The 23444-nt window shown below is 38.6% G+C and overlaps 3 protein-coding genes across 5 annotated transcripts in view; all 3 read right to left on the reverse strand.

Moving 5' to 3' along the window:
• Positions 1 to 174, reverse strand: part of MLIP (muscular LMNA interacting protein) — a 96945-nt gene extending 96771 nt beyond the window's left edge. The window contains exon 1 of the mRNA XM_015859233.1: positions 151 to 174. Coding sequence (XP_015714719.1) covers positions 151 to 174 — 24 coding nt within the window. The remainder of the gene's footprint in view (positions 1 to 150) is intronic.
• Positions 175 to 831: 657 nt separating this feature from the next.
• LOC107312126 (protein scribble homolog) lies at positions 832 to 19852 on the reverse strand. Of its 2 annotated transcripts, XM_015859261.2 has the most exons (7): positions 15985 to 19852; positions 15616 to 15822; positions 14339 to 14572; positions 12598 to 12687; positions 11853 to 11930; positions 9241 to 9336; positions 832 to 1477 (listed from the first exon to the last, which is right to left on the reverse strand). In XM_015859261.2, the coding sequence occupies exons 1-7, from the start codon at positions 16069 to 16071 to the stop codon at positions 1325 to 1327; spliced, it is 945 nt and encodes a 314-aa protein (XP_015714747.1). In that variant the 5' UTR covers positions 16072 to 19852; the 3' UTR covers positions 832 to 1324. The 2 variants fall into 2 exon arrangements, with proteins under 2 accessions (XP_015714747.1, XP_015714748.1); XM_015859262.2 differs by lacking the exons at positions 11853 to 11930; positions 12598 to 12687.
• Positions 19853 to 21566: 1714 nt separating this feature from the next.
• The window catches only part of LRRC1 (leucine rich repeat containing 1), a 59213-nt gene continuing 57335 nt past the window's right edge, over positions 21567 to 23444 (reverse strand). For both annotated transcript variants that reach the window (XM_015859257.2, XM_015859258.2), the window contains exon 14: positions 21567 to 22838. In XM_015859257.2, the coding sequence (XP_015714743.1) occupies positions 22680 to 22838 (159 nt within the window). In that variant the 3' untranslated portion in view covers positions 21567 to 22679. The remainder of the gene's footprint in view (positions 22839 to 23444) is intronic.

Here is a 23444-nt window from a genome sequence, read left to right on the forward strand (position 1 = left end):
GTGAGAAAAACCGTGATATGCCGCTATTGCACACCTATGTTTTCGAAATAAAACATCCATTTTCTCTGTGGGGAATATTGACCTAACCACGTGATAGCTGGACTCTCCAAGAAACTTCCTATTTCCTGTAAGACAACTGACAGCACTCACTTCAAGCCATGTGTGAACCGTCATCTTAGAAATCATCCAGAATATGAATAACCATTGAGCAGCTACCAGGTCATTGAGATGTGTAGTGCTGTATTATTTTTACAGAAGAAAATGTGTACAAACAGTAAACACCATCAAGAACACTTTATGCACATTAAAGGATGTTGTTATAACTCAACCCAGCAGGACAAGATGCCATCTCTGAGTTAAGGCAGCAACGCAGAGCCCCAGAGAAAGATTCCTAAACGTTATTTGTAGGTTCCTTTAAAAAAAAAAGCTAGAAATCTAAATAGCGGTGAAAAAGAATCAAAGGATTCAATACTTGTACATGAATATTTATTCTTCAGTGCTCATCTCCTATACATATTTACACACGGAATTCTGGAATATTGCAATAAGGCAAATTTAAAGTGTTTTGCATATTGCAAGTCAGGAGGGGAAATAATACATCAAGGGTAAGAAACTGCTTCTCAGTTCACTTACAGGTGCATACCTGTGTAAGATGATTTCTTCACTTATGAGATCTCATCATAACTAACTCGCAGGTGCTACTCAAATCTGATGTACGTTTGTGTTCCCAGTATACTCGGAGAAACTATTCTTTATTACACTCGAATGAAATATAGAATCGTGATATAAATAACATTTCTCTGTGGGGGAAAAAAAACCCAAACAGCACGATAAGACAGAAAACAATTTTTTATTCTTATAGAAAACAATATTAAAAGGGGCAATTCAAAGGACCCCGCAGGTAGACAAAAGGGTAAGCTATAAAGACACAAAATGGACACAAGATTTGAAATATATATATATACACACATATACACAATAGTTTTTACTGTGTTTCCAGATGAATAGAAAATCATCTGTTGTTTCCATCACTGCTCTTAGCTGCTGCAGAACGCACTTACAGGAGGGTGTTGCAGTATGTGAGGACATTCACGGCACCCCATGCAGTGCACACTGCTTCAAGCACTCAGGTTCTGGCCAAAGTTAAGTTCAAAGCAACCAGACACAAACATGGGTTGTGCTTCCCTCAGCCCAGTTCAAATCCATCCTCTGTTATGGTTTTACCTACAAATAAGGCATAGCGGTTCCAGTACTACATTAAATGCCGTTGAACAACTGGAAAAGAAAAATAATCATCAGAAACTCTTTCCAAAAAAGTACTTTATTAGGGAGGATAAAAAGCGCTGTTCAGACAGTCCGAGTAGGTGTGGTGTTGTGTGCCAGGAGGCTCCTCCATCTCAAAGTCATCTGGATCTGGGGGCAGCTGGTCAGTATCTTCATCAGAGGTCGAAGGGCGAGTGAGGATTATTCGAGGTATCTTCAGGAAGATTGAAAAGATTGCAGAGAGAATGAGTAAGATCAAGAGCAAGGAAGAGTTTAAAATTGGTATTATGAAGGTACAGGTAATGAGCAAGAATATATAAGAGATGTAACACCACAAGGCTTTCTGAGGAGTAAACAGGTCTATGCCAAAAACTGCAGTTTTTGCAAACTTTATGAAGCAAAATTCAGATAAACTGCATTTTCTTCTCATTAGCTAACTTCTAAAAAGCTTCTACAGAAAGGGAGATTTGGCTACTTTAAAACAATCTTTTATATAAGTATGAAAATGTGAAAACTACACATACGTATAATTTTATAAAATCTATACAATTTAAAGCAATACAGAGTTATTAAAGATAAGAAATTTTCATAATAAAAGCTGAGAAAACAGTAAGTTCATACATCCAACAAGCAAATAATAATGTACAATAAACTGTCTCCCTTGCCAGTAGTCAGAAAACTTTCAAGAGAGGCAGAAGTTCTTACATATGTGTTACTCTGCTCTACTTCTTCAGACCTTCTAAGAGCACTTAATGTTGACACCGTACACCTCAATCACTGATGCATTATTTCCTTGCCATAAACCACTTGACTTGGGAAATGACACATACACAGAGATCCGACACATGCACAGAGAACCACCTGCACAGGGCCTGGCACCCAGCTTACAGGCAGCCAAGCCACACATAGGCACCAAAAGGCCAACATCAGGCTGGATTCTCACATACCATAAATGCAAACCAATTCTAAAACCAGCCTCATTTTTCAGTTACGTTCCCATTTCTATTCAACATTCTCATATCTCCTCTTTCTTTTTTTTCCTTCCTTTCTCCCTTCTTTTGCTTAGACTAAGGAGGATGCATTACTGGAAGCATTAAATAACCCTCTATGGATCAGAAGTAATGGGAAACTTTACTTCAGCCGCGTCACACCTGACAGTGTTTACAAGATCTCCACCCACTGGACATTTCCTTTGATATGTTCGTTACTAAGAGATATTTCCTGTTTAGTGACAGCCAGCTGCTTTGTGCTACAGCAAACACAGCAAACTACGTGTAGGTATATACCCTATATGTACAGGTGGGTGCCCTGGGTCATACTGCAGAATTCTACCATCTCAAAAAAAAGAGATGGGGATCACACTTTATCTGAAGCTGCTTACAATGATATCCAGTGCCAGCCTTTGTATTTCACTAAGAAAGCTTTTCTTTAACTATCCTGTCTCTTCTGAAACATGCTTCTGGCATGCTACTTTCAAATACTACTATGGCACAAAGACTTACCCTCACAAAGTGGATTTGATTTACTTATCCTCACGAAGAAAACAGGGGAAAAAACAAAACACCTCATTGTCACTGAGGCCTAAGTCTAAAAATTTAAACTAGTGACATGAAGTTCTTGTGGTTATCCCACTCTACCACCATCACTATACACATATGCACAGAGTTTTGATATGGCACCTTTGGAGACTGTTTTTTTAGGGCACTCTGACATAGTCCTCATTTTAGAGATCATTCCATTGAGTTATTGTAAAGAAATATCTAGTTTTTCTTTTAATTAACTAAATCTGAAAGAAAAATAAATCCAAGATTAACAATATTGCCACTGGAGGAACAAATTCCACAGCATGTTCAAGTTCTGGCATGAAATCACCTTTCACATCTCTCCATATGTTTGTTCAATACACTGCAAGCTGTATTTAGGCTTTCACAACTTTCCTGAAAACTTACCTCATTTCCTTCGCAACACACTCCCATCCCTACGCCCACAGTTGAAATGTGGTCTGCAGACCACATGCCTCTAGAGCCTGAGCTAAAGCTGAGCCCTTGGAAGGCATCCCATCCCCACCAACAGACTATGATCTCCTCTTAGACATCCACCTGCCCACTGGTTCACGCTTGTGCAACACTGCTGTGGAACCTGTATTGAAGGCATTCATTCAACAAGCAGCGTTGGAGAAAGTCTTCCATCTAGTCTTTCACTTTGCTGTGTGTAAAGAGGAACTGGCACCAAATGACAGATCAACTTTCTACAGTGGAGGCTTCTCAGCCCAAAAGGGGGCTGGAAATCTGTGCTCCCAAGAGAACAGAACTGGCTCATTGCTAATCCACTACAACTCATGTGAATCCTCCAGGAAAATGACAACTCTCATATACACCCACCCAATGCTGCTTCAGAAACATATCGCTGAGTTTCTATAACCAAATTTTCTGGTCCAAGCACTGCCATCTCCTCCATCTCTCTCTGCTTTCTGTATATCTCATCTCTTTAACCACTCTCTGTCTGAAACCCCACAGTAACCTATACTGTTGCAATTCCCAAACTCTAGCTGTTCTCCACTCAGAGGTTAATTGACATGATAGGATTTGGAGGAGCCCAGATTTCCTCACAGCTACATCATAAGCTGTAATAGGTTCTGGCTGTGAGCAGTAACACCTATGCAATTAAAGACTGGAAGCAAACGCAGCTAAGAAACAGAGTCTCCTTTTCTTCGAGATTAGCTGGAGTGAAAGGAAACTCAAACCTCTTCATCTAGCATCAAAATCTATTGATTCATGACCTTAAAAACAACAACCACAAACAGTTATAAGAAACCTCCATCATACTTGTAAGCAGTGCGAGTTTTCCATCTTCTCCCAGCTGTCCCCTAGGAACCCACAGCTCTCCACCCCTACCTTCACATTCCCCTTGGCTGCAGCAAAATCATGACCTAAGCTTTACCTACTTCTTTTTCAATTCCAGTTTTGATTTGTTCATTTAAAAGCAAAACAAAACAAACAAACAGAAAAAGCAGAGTAGAATAACTCAACAACTACATTTTCATTGTATTTACTTTGTCTTTTTTACCATCCTTTTTTCATACTCAGTACCTCTCTTCCTAGAATCCCAATGGATTCCTTATAATCTTGCTTTCAGGTTTCTGCAGTTATCTTCACTAATCACAGCATCACCTTACTTAACTGGTAAGCTTTGTTTCTAGACTTTGTTGTTGCTGTTGTTTTTCAGACAGGAGGACATATTTCACACACACACACAAAAAAAATGGCACAGTAAAGGTGAAGCAAACTGGAGACATTGCTCCATTACAAACTGTTTAAGACACAAAGCAGCACGGGCTGCTGAACTCTAAAGTTGCCTGCATAAAGGAGGCATGTAACTTCCATCTTCCACCAGTAATTCCTCAGAAAATGTTAAACTTGGTGGAGGAGGACAGTTTAAACAGGATTCTGCAGCGTTCCATTGTTTTATCCCATGAGTTTTACCAAACAGTGCCTGAACTTGCTCAAAATATTTCTGTTGAAATTGAGGAGTCCTCCTACTCGCTTTCCATCATCAACTCATTATTAAGCAATGATCAATTCAAAAACATAAAAATAAGTGTTGGGTGGCTTTTTTTGTTTCAGAAAAAAAAAAAAAAAAAAAAAAGTGTAATTAATTAATTATTTTAAACCAATTACTGTTTTCCATTTCCCCTTTAAAAACATTTTCTGTGCCTAAAAAGGAAATTTGAACAGGGACACATTCTGCATCAAAACCAATGTATTCACTGTAGGAATTTCTTCTGTTTCCCTGTTTGTATCTTCCTTACCCTAAACAGCACTTTACCACAGAAGCACTAAGACTTAAAACACTAAAAAGGGATGCATTTTATTTCTATTTATAATTGGTCATCAGTAAAAATCAAGTGATTTCAGACACTCATTTTATGGACTTCTCCTCCTCCACTGATAGTTGGAGTCCTTCAGCCAAAACACAGTCCACTACAACAAGCACTGAAACAAAACGGTCAATCGATCTGCAGTGTTGGCTGCAAAAATTAATTCATATTGACACAAGAGAGGAATAAATATGCAACTGGCTATGATGCTTCAGTTGCAAGTATCTCCTTTAAGCATCCCCCAGTGGCTGCCTTTGTGCCATTGGGAAAGCCAAAATACGCAAGCAAGATCCCAAGTGTTGAAGAATAGGAACTGAAAAAGCATTTGGATTGGTCTTCTGGAAGCAAAATCAGACTTAGCTTTAACTCTAGTTCAAGCAGATGACTATTTAATATTCCACAGCTAGAAAACAACTTTAAAAGGTATGCGTGCCTAATTCAGCTTCCTGTATCTAAATAGTACATATACTAGAATTTTGATTGACACCAGCACTAAGACTATTATTTGGACACTTCAGCTAGTGAAACAAGAGAAAAAAAAATTCTACCTGGTTCTGAGCATTTATAAGGCTTTTATAAACACGAATCATGTTGTGATTTCATACTTCATTTTATTATTCCTCACTGGTGATGGCAATAATAGTTTTGATCTCAACAAAAGGAAATTCAAGATTCTCACCAGACAATGAAAACTTGTCCTTGCTAGATGCAAAAGACTGAATTTGAAAATGACTGTATTTGTGAAAGGAGCTGCCTAAATCAAGTTTCTTTGCTTGACCTGAGTGAAGGAGGGCATTCAGTCATGCCAAAACTATGTTGCATACAGCTGAGACTTTCAATAACAAGTTTTAAAAGATGCCAAAGTACAACCAACAAGAAAAGGAGAGAATGAACTGATCAATTTATCCAGGGTTCAGTGGTATCTCCTGTTCTTTTTAATAAAAGTTTTGTCAATAAAGACAGGGACAGTACATAACAGCAGCCTTCTCCCCAAAAGAAAACAGAGAAAATATAAGTTAGAGATGAAGAAAGAGGTTTAATTAAATTGTTGTGTATTTGTTATTAAGAAGCAATTTCCCTTTCCAGGTGGAAGCAGAAAGCGTAGGAGGAATGTGCAGGGGAGGATGATACAGTTCATCCTTGCCCCTTGAGCAGCCACAGCACTTGTGAGCACAGCTGGAGCCTTGCATGGGAGCTCTGAAGCCATGGTTTATAAGGCACTGCCTCAGCCCTGGCAGCAGCAGTGGTGGAGCAGTTGATGAGGAGCTCATTCTTCCTCCCTGAGCTGGTCACTCATCTAATGCTCTCCTTTGTGATTTGATCCCAGATCTGTTGCAGCTCAGCATGATTTCTTACAGGCTTAATGCACTCAGCAAGTGCTCGCTCCAGGTGCTGTCTCCTAGAATGTACTCTGTGGGATTGGTATCTTTTAGAGGCTGTGATTATAATTAGGTATTTTCTTCAAATGTTATTGGGACAGCAAGAATATACGTTCAACTTTATTTAATCAGTTTCCCAGTGAGTATTACTTACACTATTTGGGCACATCACATTTAGAGCAATGCTCCTTTTCCATCTGGCAGTTTTGTATGTACCATAGGAGGGGCACTAGGCAAGGAAGGTGGAATTCAGTCAAATTACATGGATTTTCCCAGAAAATCCTAGATATAAATGACACTCATACATCTGGCAAACAATATGAAAAAACATCTAAAGGAATTCACGGGCCAAAGGCACACAATTAAGAAAAACTACATTACATTACAATAAGTTTTCATTACCCATACAATGAATTACTGCTCATTCATATAGTCATAGAATTCTTCAACCTAGCAGGCTTGTAGGTTTGAATCTGGGTTTGACTGGACTAGTTAACAAGTCAAATGAGCCTTTTAAAAGACCTTCAAGCAACTAAATCCATGAAGAACAGAGAGTAAACCTTAATCTGGCAGGGGCATCATCCTTTGTAATAGAGTGGAAGGCTTGGAAATAGAATAGAAAATGGCAGCAAATGGCTAGAGGGCCATAGTTGGCAAATGAGAGACAGCAGTACTACCACAGATAACATATGTGAAAAGGATGTTTGGGATATTTATTAAAATTCGATAAAAATAAATAGATGAAGACAGATTCCCTGCTGGAGGGCTGGAAGCAGTGATGACATGGAAGAGTAGGAGAAAGAAGAGAGGCACTGCAACAGCTCATCCAGTACTCAACTCAGCTGTCACAGGAAAAAGAACAGAAGCCTTTGATTTCTTTGTCACTGTGATATCCTCCTATCTTCTCTGGGAGTAGGTGCACTCAGTTTCTCTTAGAACACAGAAACACAAAGGAAACAAACTTTCCTTGATTCCTAGCAAAGGAGAAGATTCTGTCATGTTTTAACCATCTTTGCAATTTGTTTATCCGAATGTGCAAAGCATATTTTCCATAAGCAGCGAGCACTGTATGCGTCTTTCAGATTAAGTTACTTAGGAAGATGAATTTCACCAGAGGGAGATGAGACACTGACCAGTTCCTGAGTCAGCAGGATGTCCCTGAAAAGCCCATAATCCATAAGACTGACTTGTCCTGCTCTAGGCTAAAAGGCAGTAATATAAACAGTACAGTTTGCTACAGCACAAAGTTGTTGATAAAAAACAGAAACACCAACGTTTTTTCTCCAGAGAAGAATTTGCACACTCGCTCATTTTAACAGCTGAAATGTCTTCAGCCAGCTGACTTCCTCTGGGCGCTTTGCTCTGAGATACTACCATAGTCTTGTCTGCCTGCTCCTCCCTTTGCAGCTGAAAGGCTCTGGGGAGAGGTAGAAAAACTTGCTGCATTATTTTACCAAGAGGAACACAAGAAATTATTTCTTTTCTTTGGCTAAAAACACTAAAAGCCAGGCAACTGCTACAAAGGATTCAGGCCACTACCACTGCATGAATCAGCCCTACCAACCATTGCTCTAACTGGAAGCCTCATGTTTCCTGCCATGTGGGTTGAGACCATGCAGAAACAGCTATCAAGTACAGCTGGATCAAAAGAAAAACAGGAAGAAAAAAAGAAAGAAAAAAAAAGAAAATGATGGAATAAAATGATTTTCAATTGGAAAATAATACTGGTCTAAATGTTTACAAGATGATGTTGAACCAGAAGCTGCAAATAAATAATTTCTTTAAGCAACTAAGTAAGGAAGCAACCTTTACTAGTGCACCCTATAGCCAAAACACAAAAACATAAAGGAGAAGAGATCTTTGATTGGAGTCTTTTATATAACGCGAACTTTCATTTTTCACCATTAGCTGAGTTGTGAGTGCTATTGCTAGAAAAGGACAAAAAAAGGCTGGGAGAAGAAGAATCAAGCAAAGCATTACTCTGGCATTTGCTGCAAGAGTTGCTGCTGCCTGATACTTCAGTCTCAGTACAAGTGGGATGACCTTCATAATTCAAATATCTTCGTTCTATTGTATCTTCCTAGCAAAGCTTGAATTTCAGGTGTACAGGCAGATGACTTTGAGTGGGGTATGTCTTTAGATAGCTTAAATTTTACTGAAGCACATAAAAGTGGATCAGAATTCTAAAAAATATAAAACCAACCACTTTGGAGGCTCAGCCACTTCTTTTTGAAATGTTTAAAGTAGGGGTAATGTTGTCCAACACCAGCTAAAATACGGGCAAGAAGCCTTAGCCTGCAATGTAAGTTCCCCTTAAAGCCAAAGCACAAAACAATGAATACCTGTAGGTAGCAGCTCAATCCCCCCTTTCTTAAAGAGGGACCCTGGGATGCTGCTCTAGAGAGAATCCTGGCAACAAATTAAGGGAAGGGAATAGACATCACTATTAGAGCTTAAAAAACCTCAGTGGTTCATATGGTCTGATCTGCTATGTTGTTGCTTGACCAGGATATGAGCACTTCCAAAAGTTGAGTCCTGGCTGCAATGACAACCACCAAGGACATGTGATGGGGTTACTGATCATTGGTATGTGCTTTCCTTTGACTGAGCCCATCAGAAGTTTTGTGCCAGTACCTACTATCCTTCCTAGAATTAATGACAGACAACACACAGTTATTTAGCTAAGCAGGATTTGTTACTTGCTGTAGTCATTGTACTTACTGTTATGACATGGTTTAATGTCCGGAAGGGACTGCCTTTAGATGAAGCTTCGGTAGGACTGGCATCATGTGTGTTGGGTTCAGAAATTAGGGATCCCTTCAAAAACAAAGCAGCAGAAATGCATTATTTATTCCAATCTCTGTACAAGGAAAGCAAGTCCCTCCCTCTCAGGTGCCTGTACAAACACGTAGTCCTTTTGTTATACATGGCTGCACAACAAAAGCAAATAAAATTGCTGTGCTTATTGTTCCCTATGTGCTGAACACAGTGTATATTTGAACTGCTTAAATGGTCAGTTCAAGAATAAGAATGCGTAACAACATATCATGGCCAAATACCAGACTCCTGCAATCCACCTGAATACATTAATTCCTTCTCGTCTCCAACACATGCAGTCAGGTTTAGTTCTACAGCCTTTAAATAGGTGAATGACTCTGCCATCTTGTGGGAGACAGAGAAAATAACTATTAGTAGGATAGGTGACTGAACAGTATGGAATGTATTTTCTTTTTTTAAATCTCCATCATTAACAAAGGTTAGTAGCAAGTATATTTCAAGTACCTCCAAAAATAATGATGAATTACAACCCCACAGAGGAACCCAAGCAAATCGGTTGATTTTTAAGATACCTAACAAAAACTGCTCAGGAGTTAAAGATACAATAACTAGAAATCTTGACTTTTTCCCTGATGATCTATTGATGTTAAATACGTAAAGAATTACTTCATTTCTCCCTCACCTTATTTAAAATTTAATATATATATATTATATACATATATATATGTGTATATACATGAATAATCCATTAATAAACAGGAAGATAAAATGATCCAGAATGTTATCAGGATGTGAGGATCCACTCAAACCATTTTTCCCAGCTGGTGAAAATCTAAGAGTAGGCCAGAGTGAAGAAAAAACTGTGATCAGAAAAGATGGGGCTTGAAGTGGAGCAGCCAGAGAGACACATTTATTACTTAGCACTGGAAGCCTCCAACAGTGGGGTTACTTTGAGCTGTTATCTCCTGACCAGAAATAACCTTGGAGAAGCAAGCTGACATAGTTTGTGCTTATTTGTAAGACCTGCAGTAAGCTCATCTAGTATAACTAACACAATGCCATAAGCAAGTTTCTAAATACAATTACGTTTGTGCTTACCGAGGCCACTATTCGCCTTTACAAACCAGCCATTAAAGTGAGTAATATTTTGTTTAGTAATCTGAATATAAAGATCAGAAAACCAGAATGCAATAAAAAAGAAAACCAAGAGTTAGTATTGTTATAGCTTCTTTAAAAGACGTAAGTCACTCTGAAAGTAATGCCTTCTATCAGTTTCCACGGAAACTGCAAGAGATACAAAAGAATACAATAACACTATTTGATAGAGCAAATTCTCAGCTACAAAGCATTATTTTTCAACATAGTCACCACCATTAGCTCTGCAATTTCTACAGCAACGAATAAGAGCCTTCATGTTGCATTCATAAACATCTGTGCAAGGGGAGGTGACCCACAGTTTCACAGCTGTTATGATGGCATTGTTGTTAGGAAAATGCTACCCAGACAGTTTATCTTTCATTGGCCGAGACAGGTGGAAACCAGAAGGCACCAAATCCAGACTATACAGGTGGGTGTGGTAACACAGTCTGAGATTGGCAATGTGCTCCACAGTCTTCAAACTGGTGTAGGGTCTGGTGTTATCATGCTGTAAGGGAAAGGTTGGCTTCTCTGGCCTGGAAGCTCGAGCCTTCAGCTTAGTTAACATCACAATGTAGCAGTCAAGAGTTGATGGTCTGTCTAAGTTCCAGGAAATCCAGAAGGATCACCCCTTTTCCTATTGCAAAAGACAGCAAATATCCATCACTTCACCTGCTGAGTGCTATGTCTTGCACTTTTTCTTCGACAGGAAACTGTCATATTCAGCCTCATATTGGTTCAATAGCTCCTGACAAACTTGCATATGGTGTTCTTTCTATTCCTGTGTGAACATTCATGGGATCCACCTGTTGCAAACTTTGCAATGTTCCAGTGCTGCCACCATCATTTCCAAAATAGTGAAGCCAATACTGAGCTCTGTATACAGTTCTGTGGTTGACATCTGCCAGATAACTTGTTTGAGGATGTTCTTCATTTTGTGGTGTGACAGCTCTGCATGGCCATCCAGAACATGGCTTGTCTTCCATGTCATTGCTGTCATTGCTGAAATGCCATCACCTCACTGTGCTCACATCCACTGCTTCGTCTCCATAAACATTCAGCAAGAGCCAACGCATGTCAATGGGCACCAAGTTTCCCACCTGGAGGAATTCAGTGACACACCTTTGCTTCATAAGCACTTCCATGTCTTGTGCCATCTGTCACATGGCAACAGAATGTAACAGAGTGTTGGCAGGAAGGTTCAATCTTCACTGTCACCCTGCTAACATCCACCTCTGACATTGTAGGCCAACATAACAAAATAGGAGGCATTATTTTCAGAGTAGCCCTTATAATAATTTGGGAAGTACCTAAAAAGTTAAGCCTAAATCTACATCTCCAGCTCCCCATATCTGATTGCTTTGAATTAAAGCTTACAACGAGAGAACAGACCCTACATTTACAAACAAAACAACTACCTCTGCCGCTCTTTCTCCTGCTTGCATCCCAGCCACATCTGCTGGACAACCTTTTGGTAGACGTGTAATCAAAATTCCCTGGTAACAAAAGAACACGTTTCAAACCTCTCACAGTTTCTTCTACTGTTTTTAGTCGTAAAAAGCAAATGGGAAGCAATTAATTTTCAGGTGTTGTTCTGCTGCCTCTATTGAAACAGAAACTAAAGAGTCTTAGAATATTAGCAGGCAAAAAGGCTTTCATGATTGACTAAACACACAACAATGCACAACAGTCATTAATTGTTTACACTGTGCCAATGGGGACAGACTGGGAAACAAGGATTTGTTTAAGTGATAATTGAGAAGATGCAAAATATAGTTTTCTTAAATCAAATTAGCTCTTGGGAATGAGCAAATAAGATGGCAGAGGTAAGCCGACTGCAAACAGAGTGACACAGGTAAGGAAGTGGGAATTAGCCAGCGGTGTTCCAGCCATATGGCTGTCTCTGGAAAATCATTTTTTGGAAAATCAGGTTTCTCTCTTCAAAAGTCACTCTTCCAGGAGCTTTTCCATCAAAATCAGCTGTCAGCTTTTGCTTTGAGTTGCCCATGTTTCCCTTTGTCAACTCTATTTACTAGAACAACCTCAGAGGACAACCTCAGAATGCAAACAACAAAACACATTATCCAAAAACAAAAACCAAAAAACCTGCTTATCAGTCTCTTTCTAACAAGTACTAGATAAATGTTGAGTAATGAAATGCACCTCATCATTGTCTTTATATGGAGATGAGCCCTTTCCACCAGCAATGCTAATACCAAGACTCCCCATTTGACTGCACACAGTAATGGTTATCTGGAAAAGAATTATAGTTGATAAGTGGCCGGATTAATAAAAACATTGCCTATTAATTACACAAGCAATGAAAATCAAGCTCCCATTCTCAACACCAACAGCTTTCCCCTCTATAAATCTTAACCTAGACAGAAATTGTGCTATTCTTCGATACCAGCACACGGAAAGCTTGTCTTTATTTTTCTATAACTACAAGAATGCATTATTCCCAAAATTCAGGTTTTCACATGCCAAAACTTTATAAGACCATTTATTGAATGCATTTTGTTTTGTCCACAGAGTCTTCAACCTGAAAACTCTTCAACCTCCACAGAACTGCAGACCAACCCACTTAGCCCATAAAACCCACCAATTTACCGAGCATTCACAATGGCAACATTAGGAGCAAAAAGTAAATATTTTTGTGTACATTTCTGAAATAACCTTTCTTTGAATTGTCCCTCATCTATAGACTGAATTATTTACTCCACCCTTCCAAGAGCAAGTAATTGAATTCGAGCACTATTATTGTAGCTTCCTCAATCAGACTTTCCATGCACAGTCAGAAGATTCAACAGTAACCACTGATTTAAAATATCAATATTTAAGTATTTTTTAAAGCAGCATTCATTGTAATCCATCTGTGTACTCTCTGCTTATCCTGCCAGTATTGGCAAAAATTCAGTATGGCTGCTCAGTAACTTAGATGAATTATTGGATTTATATAAAATAAAGCAAAGGTCACATAAATTAGTTTCATATTCTAAAGATGGCTTATATTCAAGAATTGTTCCCATAAATTGTTAATTTTTCTTTCATATATAACAATTCTTGTTACTTAATAGCATGAAAATTGCTAAAACCACTATCAGGCTAAACATAAGGAACACTGCTGCAGATTAACTGAACCTGAAAGTCAATCACATTTCAACTCATCACATAAGAAAAATGTTTTTACTTTCACTGATTTGGTTCATCTCTCTAAGACATTTCAGGCTTGAATAATTTCTGATCTGATAGTTAGGAATATTTCAACACAGCTGTGTTTTGAAAATTGACAAATGTGCAGTTACTCTTGCATATATAACATAGTCATTTGACATTCCTGATTTTAAGAAGGCATGAAAATACCCTGTCAGTCATACAAAAAACACTGACAAATTTAGCTTGGATTTAGTTTTACCTGCACACCCAAGAATTCACTAGTAACTGTCAGCAATGCTTTGACGACAGGACATCAGTGTGGGTGTCACACTGGGTGGGCTGTCTTTTCTGGTGCTGCGTCCCCAGCATCTTGGGCTGTAGCATAACTTTGCATTTCTACTACTGTCCCTTGCTAGAGCTCATCAGGCATGTTTCTTCCTCACATCCTCTAATGCATGCTGAGATGTGATATACCCACTGAATTCAGAATTTTCTCCATTAACCTCAACACAAATCTCACAGCTTCCACTCATAAGTCTCCTCCTGAATGGAGGAGAATACTGAATGGGTTCTCAAGGGATGGAAGTTTATCATGCTCTGAGGGTCATGTCACTGCTCCCACACCATGCATTTACAGGTGTAGCTGACCACCACCTGCACACAACTTTGGCTTGATGTACAATGACCCAAAGCTGGGTGCACAACAAGAGACAGTACTGAATGGCAGATACAGAGGGCGGTTTGTTACCTTAAGTGGAGGTTGTGTCCCATCTGCAGCTCTGGATTCCTCCAGAAACCTGCTGCTCTCTCCAGGTAAGCTGCCTGCTGAGACAGGGGCCTGCGCCTTGCTGTTAGTCCCTGGAGCAGTTTTCCCCTTCGTTGTTGACTTGTGCCTGTCTTGAAGAGCTGCTCTGGAATTTCTTTTATCTCTTAAATGAACATCATTATCAAAGAGGCTGCCAGAAAACTTGGAAATAGGTTCCTAGGGGTTAAAGATCAAACAGGTAAGCAAAGTAACAGCACAGTGAAGTGCTATGTGACACCTAGGTGCTATCATGTAAACTGGGATTTCCTCCTTTCTATCACATTATCATTTGCTTCACTGAACTCAAACCAAAACTGGGTGTGGGTTCCCTCGTTGCGAGGGTGAAAGTTACAAAACCAGGATTCACACAGCATTCCCCTAACACTCACAGGCACATAGACCTCTCACTGCTCCCCATCCACGTCCAGCAATGCCATTCTGTATTCGAGTTCACAGCGGTGAGAGGGAAGGTGAGCCCCAGCATTGTATCTCTAAGATTTTGTTCAAATGCATTAAAGAAAAAAAAGTAATTGTCAAAAGCCAAGCTGCCACTCCCTGACAGAAATGAGGTTGGGTGCAGGCAAGAGGAATTGCAGCATCCAGGTCTTTCATAACATCAGCACCCTGGGTGAGCACTGCACAAAAATACATGTGCAGTAGGACAGCACTGCAACTATGTTTGCCAAACATCCACCACTTGGGAGGCACTGAGCTGTAAGCAATGGGAACAACCTCAGCTCTGGGCAGCCTGGTCTGGTAGTCGGTAACCCTGCTCGTGGCTGGGGGGTTGAAACTATATGATTTTTGAGGTCCTTTTCAACCCAGGCCATTCTTTGATTCTATGATGAACTCACTCACTCAAAAGAGATGGAAGAATGTTGACAACTGGAGACATAAGTAGGAAAAATATCTTAAACACCAACAACAAAAAAAGTATGCATGTCATCAATAAACAAAATACAAGTCTTCATGTGTAACTTGCGCTTTACTCTTAGTTAGGACCATATAACTGTAAAGAAAGGAATAAAATGGTAAACAAAATTCTGCCTCATCTGTTACAAAACACAAGCACAGACACGAAGCTACAAGCCAGAGCTTCATGGAGGTGGCAAATGCAGGCTCTCACGAACCCAAAACATGCAGCCACCCAGCTTGAACAGTTTGTAGCTTCTTGGCGGACACAAAACATTCTCTCTCCCAACTTAAAGGAAACCACCTACGTCTTCATCAGGATCCTCCAGTTCCTCCGCTTCTTGCTCAGGGCTGATCCTTCCTTCTCTCCATTTCCCATTGGCAGAGCTGAGTTTGTACAAGTTACCACCATGTAAACCTTCCTTTCCTTTTAATGAGGTCCAGCGAGAGCCCTGGGAGCTCCAGTTATGGCCACTGTACAGCTTAGGAGATTTGGGAAGCCACTTAATAGAGTCCTGAGAGGAAGAGGACAGAAAAGGAAAAAAAAAAAAAAAAAAAAAAAAAAAGGCAATGTACTGATTTTAAGAAAGCCACAGAAGTACGTACATGCAGAAATTGTCCAGAAAGTTCTGCAAGGTATTTAAGTATCTTGTTCATACCAGGTCTCCCCTTTTTACCTTGGGATGTACCTTTAGTCCTAGAGACACTTTGACAGTTACGAGGCAATACCGGTGATACAAGGAGCAAACAAAGGCTGCTGACATGACAGGAAGCCTTCAGAGACTCACATGAATGTAGAGCCAAGCTCACCTTCAGCACCGTAAAGAATTACATAATGAACAACAGTCTTCAATAATGCTACACCCTGCACTATGAAGAAAACAAACAAGAATACTTAGACATTTAGTGACTTTCATCTCATACCCTGAAGTTTAAAAAGATTAAAAGCAAAACCACAATAAATTATCAAAGTCACTCTCCTCCTTTTATACTATTGATTAAATAAAACGTGCTGTTTCTTGAGTGGTCTCAGTCAAAAGCAGAACCCTAAACTCATGCTTTAAAGTTTGCTGATTTTCAAATTATAGTCCAGTTTTCCCCAAATATCAGTTACTTATTAATATCCAGAAAACCCGCTCCATAAGGCTTCATATTTAGTTTACACACATCAAGTCGCATACACCTTCACTGTACTTCAGAGACTGTTATTCACAATAATGTTTTGCTTTCTTTGAGGCTTTATTTTAAAACTTGCCTTTAAACTTCCTCAAGGCAATTCAAATCCAACAGCAGAAAGCAGCCTGATACCATATATCAACAGCACCATTAGCACACGTTTCAACCAAGGCAAAGAGATGGAGAAAACAAACTAATGAAAAGAGTTATCAACGAGCATATGGTGGGGCAATCAGAACACAGTGATTTCATATTGTTAGGATAGGTATCTGATTCAGATCTAACACTTCTCTAAGCCTCAATTTTCCCCCTTTTGAATTTAAAATGGTTACATTCACAGAATCACAGATTTCTTGCTGTGATCAGCACCTCAGATGTCACCACCCCTTTAAGATCTAAGGCTGAGAAAGGGAGAGAGACAGGACAAGGCTGTCTGTGCTGGACATGCTGATCCATCTCCAGCTGCCAAAGGAGTTCCCCTTGGGATTCTTCTTTCACTTTTGGGTCTGGTATGGCTAAAACAAAACCAAAAAACTAGGAAATGGTGCAGCACAATATCCTGGTGTCTCTTTGGAAGCAATTTCACATTCTTCTGTGAATTTCGAAAAGATCAGAGCTCAGACAAAGGACTATTTGCATTTACATCGAATCAGTGATCAGCATCTGTAAGGAATTTGCTGTTAACTCATATTTCATCAGAGAACTGAACACAAGAGCAGTGCAAATAATCATGAAATGTTAATGACTCCCATTCCTGACAATTCCAAACACTGAGCAGGATATCTCATGGCATTTCTTTGTATTTGCCTTGAGCAAGTAAACACTGGATATCACTAAACAGAAACTTTGCTTCCCATGAATACTAACTAGGAGTATAGAAATTCTAATCAGATCATGAAACAGCATACTAACTAAATTGTTTGCTATAGAATCATAGAATCACAACGTTGGAAAGGACCTACAAGATCATCTAATCCAACCGTCCTCCCTTAGACCTTAGTGCTCTTCTCACTACCCAGGTAAAAGCAGGAAGTTTCTTCTTGTGTTTTATACATGGGGAAAGTGAGAACCAAAAGAACTTAAACAGTCAGTGTCTTAAGTCATGAGTAACAAACTAAGAGAGATGTTTAGTCATACATTCTCTTTAAAAAAACTTGGAATAAAACAAAAAGGGAAGAGGAATTTAAGTCTTTTAGCTTCTTGTATACTTGGACTGTGTGACACTGCTGGTTTTGTAAATCTAGAAGAAATGTTTGGGGTTAAAAATATGCCTCAGCATTTGTTACGTTATGTGGAAATACACTTTCCACCTCATCAGTAACGACCCTTTCTTAATGGTAATCAGCTCGTTTCCCTGTGATATTTATCAAGCAAGCAAGATGGGCTCCCTCCTTTTTGCCTCCTTCCCACCTGTTTATCATGTCTTCTAAGGCGGTCTCTCCAGAACACAAATATGCCTCTGTATCACACCCCTGGAGGGTAAGAGGACAAATTGTTCTCATAAAGTACAAGGTGTCCATTCTGATAAGATCTTGCTAATAAATCCTCTACAGAATGAATTTCCTTCAGGCAGCAAAGGTTTGCAAAGGCTGCGTATAACCTTAAATCATTCTGTCAAATGAAAAAGAATCTAAAACACCCTAACATTAAAAGACAAGAAATGAAAACCACCCACAATTCTTAAGTATCATACCTACATTGATAAACAAACACTGTGTTCACAGCAATAACCTGGTAACCAACTGCAAGTAGAAACCAATGTAAAACTGCTGGAGCTTTCAGTAAACTTGAATATTTTGATAGTAATACACCTGGGGTTTCACCTGAAAACCCTATAAACCTTGTCCAGAAAATACTTAAAGTGATTAGTAAAAATGGGCAAGAGAATGTCTCTAAAGATGAAATCCCAACAATAGAAACTCTTAAGTACATCTAAATACAAGATTCAGAGTCCTGCTCATTGGAAAATACTTCAGACTCATTCCCTTTTCAAGTTACAAAGAGCTAAAAGGGCTTCTTTTGATTCATATGAAAGAAGAATGAAAGCTAACCAAAATGCCTCAGAAACAAAGGCATACTGGAATATGGTTTCACTATAGAGGAGGCAGTAAAACAGCTGCCTGAACAGGTTACTGAAGCAAGCCTCCTACAGGCAAACTTTGCTAGCAGTAAATAAACAGCTTAACTTTAAACCTAGATGTTCAAGTATTAATTAGCCCCAATCTCTCAATTTCCTAAAGACAGCATTAAAACAAAAAGTTGTAGGTTATGCTGGAAGCATCCACTATGCAATTACCCTGCAGACTCACAGATTTCTCTCCTTTTGAATAGCAGTAGGTCATCCATAATCTCCAAATAATCACTTTCTGTTGATTCAAATTTAGTTTTGATTTTATGTTGCTTGGTGAAGTTCGTGATGTCATCAATGAATTATACATGTGAAGAAATTCACTCACATTTATAACCTTGTAGTGCTTTGCTTAATATTCCAGAATTCTAAAACAATCATATCTGCTATAAGCAATTTCAAACTGCAATTTTTGCAAAAAAAAAATGCAGGCAATTTATTCTGGGTTTGGGTAAAGCCAGCAAGTTACTGTGAGAGACCAGAGAGAATCAAACTATTAGCATCTCTAGCACAGTCTCATAATTTGCTCAAGGAGCAAAAGGAGGTAGTTTTAGTCTGACATCAAACTAACTTTTAAGTGTTAACTCCTATTTCTGCATTATTCTGGGGATGCTCACAAACAGAAATTCAAGCTGCTGATGATCTGGTGGTTTTCACAAGCTCTGTGTGCATCCATGGATTACAGCCAGTACAGCCAGTACTTATCCACGTTCGCTGCATTTTTCATTGAGCTGGTTGAAATCTGAGTATTTTGCTGAATTCAGAACAAAAGAGGGATGCAATACCTCTCTGAAAACATCATAAATGGTGTGGGAGGAAGGGAACATCCAAAACATGTATTGATAACCAAGGCCAATTCACTTTTCTCATCTTCTTTGACAACCTTAGTATGGAAACAGACTTGTGTGTTGGACAGAAATAGAGGGTGGGAAACAATCTCACCAAGCCAGCTGAAAAAAAATAAATAAATCAAAATAATGCCATTTTCCAGATGCAAGGCAAAGAAAGGCAGTGAAATCTCCATTTACAAGAGGTCTACATATTTCTCATAATAGGGCACACCAGTCTCAGTGGGAGGTACATAATTAACAGGTAACCATATATTCAACATTCAGGCTACATCAACTAACATGTTAACGAGCATGCTTCACAAAAATTTAGTTCCTGGTATCATAGAATCATAGAATTACTCAGGTTGGAAAAGACCTCAAAGATCATCAAGTCCAACCGCAGCCTACCCATAGTACCCTAACTCTAACAACCCTCTGCTAAATCATATCTCTGAGCACCACATCCAAATGGCTCTTAAACACATCCAGGGATGGTGACTCAACCACCTCCCTGGGGAGCCTATTCCAGTGTTTAACTACCCTTTCTGTAAAGAAGTGTTTCCTAAACATCATTCCTCTCAAAAGTTGAATTCATGAGCATCAAGTAGTGAAATGCGCTGAATAGCTAATCAGCCAAAAAAGATTCACTCAGCACAGGTGAAAGAACTCCCCATTAGACAAGGAACAGTCTGACCAGTTTATCCAGGACATAAGTCCTGGGGAAGAAAAAAACACATCAATTTGCAAGTTTCCAGTACTCACTTCACAACCACACACTGATAATCAAACATGGAATGAAAGCTAGAAAAATAATCTTGACATATAAATTACATAGAAACTGTGAAAAACACCTGCAGCAAGAAAAGGGGGATGGAAAACTTTCCATCTAACTAATGCGTTTGCTTTTCAAGCCTATGGAATTGCGACTTTCAATAGTCAACTTACCTGCAATAGCCAACAGGTTAATATTAAATCCAGTCCACCACTATGGTCAATTGGTTTTCCCTTGTTAACCATTTAGCTAATAGAAGCATACAAATAATGCAGTGTTTCTTTTCTTGTGTTAAACCACCTCCTAAATGGCTTACAAAGCAATTGAAAGAGTAGAAGTTTAAACAGGAAAACAAAAAAACAAACCAACAACAACAAAAAAAAAATTAAAAAAAAAAAAGTTCATTATTCAGGAATATTATGCAAGATTAAAGAAGGCCAGAGAGACTAGAAAGTTTTCAAGGACAGATTCTCAAATTCTTTCAGCACCAGGTTTTTCTGCCCAAAAAATAGGGTTAGAATTGCCTGGATCTGTATCAGCAGTGTTGGAAGTACAAGTGTACCTAAAACCCTTTATAAAATGTCATATATACAGACTACAGTTTTCTGTAGGTATGGTAAAAGGAGGACGGTTGGACTAGATGATCTTGTAGGTCCTTTCCAACCTTGTGATTCTATGATTCTATGACCATTTGAGAGATCACAGGAATCCACTGGTCTGGGCTCCTGGCATGTTCAATGGGTAAAATGATTTGCAACCCCTCCTTTTATGATGAACCTAGTGAGAACCCAAAATCTAGGTTTGGGGGATTACAAAAATTATCAAATACTGCAGATGGTTATTAATTTTAACACAGAAGCTACCATGGCTCAATCATTTTCCTCTTTCCTCTTCTTCTCCCCAAAATTCTGACACAACCTATACCTACTTGAACACACATCAGATAGAAGAATGGATGTGGTTAGCCACACATGCAGAAGTGTCTTTCATGTCTTTCATTTTGTTGAAATTTGACTTCATCGCATTCGTTCACACTAAAAATGTAAGATCTCTGCCCTGAACTCAGACTGCTTAAGGTTCTTTGCTGAACAAGTTAGAGATTTTTGTTAGTTCATGGCCCACGCAGAACCCACAGGGACCAAAAATCAACATTTATCAGTCTTTTGCAAAATTGTTATTTACTGAATTCAGCAGTTAATACTTACCTGTATAAACAAACCAGAACCCACAGATTTAATAAGACCTTGAAATCACCACCGGACCACTGGAAGTGCAACACGGTAACAATGATAATAGATGCCAGTATTAATCCATACATACTTTAATTGCTATTTTAATGATACAATAAATCTATTGAAGCTTTTAAAGATTTTTATTATTATTATTATGGTTTTATAAACTTGTATAAAACCACCAAAGCACTTAAAAGAATCATGCTTTCTCTTGTGTAATACATAAAACTAGAATTATACTGTGCTTCTGAAAGTCTGTCGTGCTGCTTTTGAAGTTATTTTTACAGATGGCACATTTGGGGGAAAAAAAAAAAAAAAAAAAAGCATGAATTTGTAGTGACTGCAATGCAACGCTGCATCCAAAACAAAACGTTTCGTTACAACTAAGTTAAAGTGTGAGTGCAACATGTAATAAACAATAGCAGTTGGGTCATTTTAATCTTAATTCCATATATAACAAAACGAACACTTGTGCTTCGTGAACTAAAATCCCATGGTAGAAACATAAACTTTGTTTTGTAAAACTCTCAACAAACTACCGTCTGAAAAGAAAAAACACAGCTGAAACAGGAGACCAAGTTTAAATGTACTCGCTTTCCTCAAGAATTGCTATTTTAAGACTAGAATGACATACGAGACACAATAAGGCACAATGGGTGGTACAAACAAATGAATACAGCTGTCCATGAAACTTGTTCTCTTCCACAAATACTAAAATAAGTACCGCTCAAGATAAATTTTCTCTTAAAAATGAAATACATCATTTTGTTATGAAAGTTCTATACAAAATTTTAAAATTTACACCATCTGAGCTGCCAAAATAATAATAATAATTAAAAAAAAAAAAAAAAAAAAGTTTATCAATTTTCCACAAAACTTAAATTCTCACCAGCACGTCCAGCCACTGGGAAGAAGATATCCCAGCACTCTGGAAAAGAAAAGCATTATTTCCCCTGTGTTTATGACAAAAATATCGTATTCTGCATACAGTAGTGTATTATACTTAAAAAACCATCGTACTATTAAAATCACAATATTGATTTGGAAATGATTGATTCACTGCCTGGATGAAATAAGGCACTTTCTTCCAGTGGGTAGTACTTTTCACATATATGGAGACGATGAATCGGGTTCTGCTTAGAAACAAAAGGGGGGCTCAGTGAGGTCCCAGAAGACGACAGGAACATTTCAACAGCAGGGGAAGACACAGGAGGTAAAACCTGGAGATGAAATTCTACACAGAAGTGGTCACTCTGTCAATGGCATTATTGACCTCGTTTTTGTTTGAATCCAGTCCTTTAGCAGCATTCATATCATTCCGTAAATTCTCCACTGTCTTTTTCATGTTCTTTAATTCTCCAGGGTGTGGAGTGGCTCGCCTTAGAAGTGTTCTCTAAAAATAAACAGTGCAATAAGTGGTTTTGCCTTTGTCTCTGAAGAAAACAATATACGCTTTCAAGGCTTTAACATTTACATACGAAATACTAGCTATTGATTTTTTTTCCTTCTTTTTTTCCCCCCCCTTTTCCTTTTCAAACTACTATGCTTAATTTTGAAAGTTATTTTCACAGCTGCTTGTTTGTGAAGACAAAAGAAGTTTTAACAACTACTTAAGAGCAAAAGCTTTCCCCTCTTGACAGCCACTCAAACGAAGTGCAATTACAACTTCTGAAGTAAAGATTCTTTCATAAATATATTTGGGATTTATTATTTTTTTTAAACGTTTTCAAAAACATCCAGGTGATTTAAGAGAAAAAAAAAAAAAAATCACGACCCATCTGGTTTTGAAAAAATCCAAGATCATACATGCAAAGTACATGTATGCCACTGACACATAAACTATAGGGGACGTGATATCCCAACTATACGTGGATTGGTCAAGACTTCTTTATAAATCACCACCCTCCCCGAAAAGGATCATAAGCCTCTTTTTCCCCTAAAGAGGTTCTTGCCTCATGTCAGTCTGCAACACCAGGACTGAAAACATTATCATTAACAA

This window comes from Coturnix japonica, chromosome 3, assembly GCF_001577835.2.
Source record: "Coturnix japonica isolate 7356 chromosome 3, Coturnix japonica 2.1, whole genome shotgun sequence".
In the NCBI taxonomy this organism is placed as follows: Eukaryota; Metazoa; Chordata; class Aves; order Galliformes; family Phasianidae; genus Coturnix; species Coturnix japonica.